The 6,898-nt window shown below is 43.7% G+C and overlaps 3 protein-coding genes across 4 annotated transcripts in view; 2 read left to right on the forward strand and 1 right to left on the reverse strand.

Moving 5' to 3' along the window:
- LOC109543907 (glutathione hydrolase 7) overlaps nucleotides 1–1,393 on the forward strand; it is a gene marked incomplete in the record, with an annotated part of 3,235 nt that extends 1,842 nt beyond the window's left edge. Inside the window, 6 exon segments of the mRNA XM_048668199.1 lie at nucleotides 1–89; nucleotides 147–276; nucleotides 347–517; nucleotides 576–700; nucleotides 889–1,032; nucleotides 1,089–1,393. Coding sequence (XP_048524156.1) covers nucleotides 1–89; nucleotides 147–276; nucleotides 347–517; nucleotides 576–700; nucleotides 889–1,032; nucleotides 1,089–1,261 — 832 coding nt within the window.
- Nucleotides 1,394–1,936: 543 nt separating this feature from the next.
- LOC109543918 (probable E3 ubiquitin-protein ligase MGRN1) lies at nucleotides 1,937–5,203 on the forward strand. Of its 2 annotated transcripts, XM_019913848.2 has the most exons (10): nucleotides 1,937–2,199; nucleotides 2,416–2,534; nucleotides 2,591–2,847; nucleotides 2,905–3,092; nucleotides 3,153–3,304; nucleotides 3,366–3,605; nucleotides 3,654–3,870; nucleotides 3,925–4,076; nucleotides 4,136–4,319; nucleotides 4,375–5,203. In XM_019913848.2, exons 1-10 carry the CDS (start codon nucleotides 2,109–2,111, stop codon nucleotides 4,626–4,628), a joined length of 1,854 nt encoding a protein of 617 aa, XP_019769407.2. In that variant the 5' UTR covers nucleotides 1,937–2,108; the 3' UTR covers nucleotides 4,629–5,203. The 2 variants fall into 2 exon arrangements, with proteins under 2 accessions (XP_019769407.2, XP_019769408.2); XM_019913849.2 differs by lacking the exon at nucleotides 2,416–2,534.
- Nucleotides 5,158–6,898, reverse strand: part of LOC109543917 (acylamino-acid-releasing enzyme) — a 6,028-nt gene continuing 4,287 nt past the window's right edge. Inside the window, 5 exon segments of the mRNA XM_019913847.2 lie at nucleotides 5,158–5,369; nucleotides 5,424–5,633; nucleotides 5,687–5,829; nucleotides 5,881–6,038; nucleotides 6,094–6,231. Coding sequence (XP_019769406.2) covers nucleotides 5,264–5,369; nucleotides 5,424–5,633; nucleotides 5,687–5,829; nucleotides 5,881–6,038; nucleotides 6,094–6,231 — 755 coding nt within the window. The 3' untranslated portion in view covers nucleotides 5,158–5,263.

The raw sequence follows: 6,898 nt of genomic DNA on the forward strand, positions 1-6,898 counted from the left end.
CCTCTATGGGCGCCAGGAACCTGGACAGCTTTTGCAGCATGAAACGTTGGCGAATACATTGGAAAAAATTGGAAATATTCCAGAGAAAGGTAGACGGCATCAAGGCGGTGTTTAATTGGAGATTTGCTTGGAATTTGCTTTTTTAGAGCTCTACAGCTACATTGATTCTTCAAACCATCCGGTTCAGTCGCAGGCAGTGAGTTCAAGTTTTTATAACTATGATGTGTTTGTGCCCAGTTTGGACACCATCGGACCGGTGCTGCTGGTCAATCTCAGGTAGAGCACACAAATGCCCACACTTTCAACATGCATGCAAATTTAAACGTTTTCTTTGGTGTTTATGTAGAGAAATCGAGGAGTTTAACTTTACAGAAGTGAACACTGCAACCACAAAGAGGATGATCGAAACCACTTTAAGGGCCTATGAGGAATTCAATGTGACTGCCCGGTTTCACGAAGGAACTTCCACGAATATTGCCGTGATGGATTTGGATGATGATTACGTTTCGTTTGTTACGTAAGCATTTACCGCATTTCACTTTAGTTTGGATGTTTACCAGTGCGTTCCTTTCAAGGGGAATGTATGATTTGTTCGGCTCAAGAGAGTTAACTATCCACGGCTATGTATTGGATGTCAAAAACAAGCCAAAGTCCTGCAGTCGCATTCCTCTGATTCTAACCGACAATAAATTTATATGTGGTAAGTACTCAAATGAAATTCTCCCCATTCAAATCTCTATCCAACGATGCCAAAACGAATTCTGTGGCTCGAATGGTTCTTGAGAAACTTCGAATAAAGGCCATTTAGTTATCTCTATAATGATGTAAAAACGAGCGTTCTTGCTCTCAGTGTAGTTTATTAGCTAGGAAATTTGAATTTGATTGCAGGAAAGCGATTGGTGTTTGGCGCAAACGGTGTTGCTCAAGCCAGCCAATTGGTCGTCAATTTAATCATAGGCGCTAAGAACGCAACCGATGGAGTCGAATTTCCCAGGTTTTACTTGCTGGACAATGCAACCATAGCAGTGGAAGGTAGAGGCGCACAAACTCCAACCAGTGCTTACTGTATTGAGTGATTTTTATTGCAGCCGCTCACTCGCCGAAATTTCAACTCGAGCTGCTGGAATACTTGAAAGCGGCCCACAGGGAGCCGGTGCTCATGCCGGAACCTTACTACAGCTCCAATGCGGTGGAGAAACTCAAAGACGAACTTAGTTCGCATTCTGATAGCAGAGGAGGCGGAATCGCTAGCAGATTCTAGCGTGGTCGCTTAGTTTTTACAGCATGCACTGATTAAAATGTAACAAGTACCTAATGTTGAAGTAGGGCCTTAAATCTGCCCGTGTAAAGGAGGTTTTGCCCCCCGGAAATATATCAGTATTCTTGAAACATACCTACACTTGCAGTAAAGAGATAGGAGCTGAGATAAGGAACAAAACTGATCGAGAAACATGGGGGTGTGCAATATTCGCATAAGCTCACTCAGGCAGATTAAGAAATCTGAATTGTTGCTTGTTCTTGTGTCAAGAACGGCAAATTAGTTAAACCCTGAAGGAAATATGTTTCTCAAAAGATGGGTAATTGACTGAGAAAACCACAATAGACCGAGCTCCAATAACTTCCTCAGAAGACGCCCATTCAATTGTATAAGAGCGGGTTGTTAATCATGAAACCTGTTAAATTTTCAGTAATTACCAATCACCTCTCCACGATGCACGCATTTCGAGGCTCAATTTCTTCCAGTTGAAGCACTTTTAATGTTTTGTCTGAAATCCTCTAAAAGCTATCTCGTCAAAACTGTTGCCTTCATCCATGGTCAAAATTGTTTTGTGAGGTTAATTCTCCCTCAAACTACCCCAAAAAATATTCTTCTTTTCCTGACTGCTAACACACTTTAACCAAACTTTGGATACAATTGCCCAGCCCAGCTGGATTTGACATTCGATTGCGATCGAACTTCATTGCATTCGCGCCCCAGAATCAATCACAACAGTGTCTTGTCAAAACATTTACTTGGGACAGTTTGTGTTTATCTGGGGCTCTTTTCGTGCTCACGGTGTTCAGAAACTATGCCCTAAAATCCTCAATCAGCAGTGTGTGTTCCCGAAATGGGTGCCTTACTTTCAACCAGGCAACGGAACGGTGTGGAAGAGGTGGACGTCGTGCCCAACCATGCCTACAAGTACCCACCTAGAGCAGGTAATCTTAAATGGTTCCAAGGTAATTGATGGAAGGTTGTGATCTTGACTATATGATGCAGCAGATGCTATGGATAAAACTTCCAACACTTAAGAAATGTACACGACCTTAACACAGTTTAGTTGATGTCTACAAGTGTTTGAAACACCCTGTAGACATCAACTAATCCATGGTGAAGTCCGGTATTTTCTTAAGTGTTTCAAACATTTCCTTCAGGGAACTATTTCGGTAGCCACTTTATAATGGGTGGTGAACGGTTTGACACGCCCCAGCCAGAATCCTACCTGTTTGGAGAAAATACAGATTTGAACTTTTTGGGAAGCCGCCCCACACCGGTAAATCCCCATTTCCAGCTTAATTGTTCGTGGTCTAAGCGAGCTTATTGCTTCAGTTCCCTTATCCTCCACCTCAGCCCAACGAGCCGACTAAAACCCTGAAGTGCTTGGTGAACATCAGGAAAGAGTCGCTCAGGTTTGTGAGGGCGTCCAGCGAATTCAACAAAATCCCGTCGGACAAAAGCGAACTATCAGACTTGGAGATTGGAACAAACAGTTCGTTTAACATAGAGTTTATCTTCGACTGCAATGTGCCCTGTGCGATAACGATTCATTATTTGTGCAACGAAGAGGTGAATGCAAGTGGAGTAACGTGAGTGATGGTGATTTGCATGCAAATGCCCACTTGCTACAAGCGATTTGCTTCCAGGTACGTCCCTCGAGATCCGCAGCTTTCCTCGGAAACCTTCCACTATAAAAAGGGGGCGAATCAGCAGTTTTGCCAGCCGACCCATGTGTTCAATCCGGCCAAGTTCTCAGAAGACGAGCTTCAGTACGACGTGGATAGGGAACTGATCCCCATAGCCATACACTGCGTTACTGAAGAAGGCCCTGAAGGTTGGGCCCCCTATCAAACACATCTAGCTTGAAAGCAACTCACAATTGTACTCGTTCCAGACATGCGGCAATCGCACACAACAATAGGAACGGTGGAAAAAATTGCGGATGGAATCTTTCTGCTAAAGGCTCTGAAGCAGAAGCTGTGGGTTGATGGGCTGTTTTATCTTCTTCAAGAAATCTACGGCATTGAGAACAAGAACAATGAAAAGGCAAGCAGTCTCGTATTGCAACGAACAAATGGGGCTGATTTTGAACGGTTTACCTTTACAGGCTGGCGGCGATGAAGACACCGAGGACAACGGCTCGGAGTGCGTAATTTGTATGTGCGACGTGCGGGACACCCTAATCCTGCCCTGTAGGCATTTGTGTCTATGCAACTCCTGCGCGGACTCGCTCCGTTATCAAGCGAATAATTGCCCGATCTGCCGAGCTCCTTTCAGAGCTCTGTTGCAGATCAGGGCTTTGCAAAAATGCAGCACTCCCAGCCTTGCGCCCATTAGTCAACCAGATGTAAGTAGGAAAACCGGTCCTTAGCAACTCCCTATCGGGTTTTTGTAGGCAAATTGCGACAACGTTCCCCCAGGATACGAAGTGGTTGCGCTCATTGAGGCCTTAAACGGGCCTTGTCAGCCTCGGCAACCCCCATCGGCAATTCCCGATTTAATTGAGTCGCCCGATAACGAAAGCTCAGCGGAAACGGTTTATGTTCTAAACCGCCAGTTGCAGTCCGCTAAAAGCTGCAGTCAGCCCACCACGCCTGAATACGTTTCCAAATGTAAGGGTTTATTTAAGTTTCCAATAACCGTGAATGCCAGCTTGTACGTTGCAGCCGCCGTAACAGTGCTGACGAATAGATCTGAAGACGACAGCATGAAAGAAACGCAGAAGTGTCCTCTTTTGCGCGATGAAAAGGAGCTAATGATTCGATGTAGGCGGCAAAGAGACTCCGTCAAGGTGGTGAACGAAAAGGAAAAAGAAGATGTAAGCCTGGCTACTCAAGCCTGAAGCGGGATTGTTGATAGTTACAAAGAGAATTTCAGATCTTCGATGAGGACAGCGAGGCCGAAAAACTCTCACCACTGCTCCAGAGGAACAAGCCAAACATGACGCGATCAGCAACGCTAGCTTTGCACATGGACGATGTTATTGATCACATTGATCAAGAAGATGCAATGAACAATATCGACAGTACGACGGGCAGAAAAGACAAAAGCGCAAAATATGGTAAGTGGTTGTTGTCGCACTTCCGGCAGTCTGGTTAAAAAATGGGCCTTGGCAGAAAAGGGAGAGGATTCGGACTATTACACGCCAGATGAGCCGTCCGCGCCAATGTCCAGCGCGATTTATGAATCTCAAAGTTCGGGCAATGCTTTGAGCTCATTGGACAGCACTCCGCATAAACTGCCCGGAACACCAATCAGCACTGCCAGCGCAAAAAGCAGCGGCGATAGTTTCACAAGTGGAGAGAGCACCAAACAGCTGCTAACTGCGGGCAAAGTTGCCAGTGATGGGGACTGTTCCGTGCATATTTAAGGCAACGTTAATCGACCGGAGAACATTTACCCGAAATTGGGGAATTGTCCTTGCTTCAAGCGCCTTCAAAGTTCAATATTTGCATTGAGATTCACACAATTTGAACATGAATCCGCATAATTTACTTTGCAGACTCATTCGGCGAATTTCGCCACAGTCATTGTTCTGGTTTAGTCGATTTTTGAATCGTAGATTTTACATTTACAAAGCTCCAAGTGATCAAGTTTTGAGATTAGGAATAGGCCTTAAAGTGCACTTTTCCGCAATAGTAAATTGATTTTGAGAAGTAGCCTTTGAAACATGCCACATTAATGAGATTAAATTCCATTTCTCTACACATGCTAGTCTCTAATGAAATTAGTCAGTCAGATAGTCTGCACAAATTGCATTGCAAAGCCCCGCGTCCATTGCATTTAATTCGGTGTTGAGGCCGATTATTTAATATTTTAATTGTTTAACCCCCTTGGCTATATTTATTTTGGTTGCGGAATAGTTAATATCAGCCTCACAGGCAGGTAGAGTTAAGAACTGAGCAATTGATGTAGTTATATTATAAATAAATCAAGTAGATATTGCCGGATTTTTCGCATCGACACTCAAAGCATAAAAATATCGGAGTTTGGACAATGAAGTGATTATTGACTTTCAAAGTGTTCCTCAATCCATAGAGCTGTGTTGATGACATTATCCATTTCATTAGGAACACTCCCTAGTGGGTGATTGTCATCGTACAGATTCATTCTATAAAGTGATGGAATCCCAGTTCAGTTCAACACAATTAGGACAGCGACTTACTTGACTTTAATTCCGTTAGCCTTAAGTCTATGGTAGTAGTCGAGGGCCTGGTGTGGAGGCACCCGCAAATCCTTGGAGCCTATTTGCAGTAGAGTAGGGGCCTTTACTTTATGCGCGTGCATAATAGGGGACACCGTCCTCATTTTCATTAGGGTGTCGTTGTCAACCTGGCCCTTTTGAGTATAGACACTTCCAGCTTCCGCGTAGCACCTAAAAGTCAATAAATCAAGCCCCATGCGGCGAAATGTGCGGTCAACTACTACCAATCAGGAATGTCCGATATAATACTCATCGAGGCCACATCAATCACCGGGTTCCTGGCTACGACCGATTTAAACTTGTCTGGATATTGGCCGCTTAGATGCGCCACCAGAAATCCTCCATGAGACCCACCGCACAACGCCAGCTAAAACTCTTTTAATAAAAAACAATGAGGCCTTGCTCTATCTGCAGATACCTTATTCTCATTGAGCCATGGATACTCCTTCAGGGCAACCTCCACAGACTGGATGCAATCCCGCACATCAGTGGTGCCGATTTTCCCCAAAAGAAACTCAACTGAATCGTTGCCAGATCCAATAGAGCCTCTATAATTGACCAGAACTATTGCGTAACCTGAAGGCCAAAGGGAGTGTTTTATAGAATTCGGGGCTGGTTTAACAGAACAGACCCAAAGAGAGGAACAGAGCTGCTTCCAAGATGAAGTAGTTGGCAAAAGCCGAATGCGGCCCACCATGAGGCCAAACAATTAAGGGCACTTTCTGATCATCACCCGCGCTTGGACCCAAGTATATGGCGTTGAAGTCGCCTGGTTTAATGCGTATTTTTAGTCAGAAGAATTAGGCATTCTAGGCTAAAGGCCGGAAAACCCACCAGGTTCTTGTATTTTACTGATCCCGCTTTGACCAGAGATTAGTTGAGAGATCGCCGATCCCCTGTTGAATAAAACTATTGGCTTGCTGATAACGTTGCTATGAACGAAAATAATTTGGAGAATTCCATCATTTTTCGCTGATATCCCACAAAGACTTATTAGTTTTTCAACATCTATATCAATTTGGTGTCACAAAAATTTTCGCTATTCAGTCAGAAACACTGCGAACCTGCGAACAAATCCCATTTACATTTCACAGTTCAAATACTCTTTTGATATTTTTGTCCTCTTTATAACATTTTGAACCGGTTATAGTTTTTGCGCAAAAAAGTGATTTCAGTTCTCTTGGCAACTGAAAATTTTAGACATTCATTAAGTTTTTCATTAACAAAACATTCGTCAGGGTCAAATTTTATTAAAAACTCGCTTTTTCTTTTCGTGAGATGTTTTATGATCGCAATTTGGACAAACCCGCTCCCAAAAGACGACCGGGCCTAAAACTTTGACCATTTCGGTCAGTTAAAAAATATAAAACGCTTAACAGTTAATTTATTATAAAAACACATTATCACTTACTACGACTGTTGCAGTTAATGTCTGA

The sequence above is a fragment of the Dendroctonus ponderosae genome, unplaced genomic scaffold, assembly GCF_020466585.1.
Source record: "Dendroctonus ponderosae isolate FM_Combo_2020 unplaced genomic scaffold, Dpon_F_20191213v2 Dpon_F_20191213_7, whole genome shotgun sequence".
NCBI classification, from domain to species: Eukaryota; Metazoa; Arthropoda; class Insecta; order Coleoptera; family Curculionidae; genus Dendroctonus; species Dendroctonus ponderosae.

What these genes read in the sequence shown, in the direction of transcription:
- LOC109543918 (XM_019913848.2), top strand. Translation starts at nt 2,109, where the DNA reads ATGGGTGCCTTACTTTCAACCAGGCAACGGAACGGTGTGGAAGAGGTG. An exon ending in TACTGAAGAAGGCCCTGAAG is followed by an intron (nt 3,093 to 3,152) that starts GTTGGGCCCCCT and finishes TACTCGTTCCAG; the next exon opens with ACATGCGGCAATCGCACACA. An exon ending in CGCCCATTAGTCAACCAGAT is followed by an intron (nt 3,606 to 3,653) that starts GTAAGTAGGAAA and finishes GGGTTTTTGTAG; the next exon opens with GCAAATTGCGACAACGTTCC.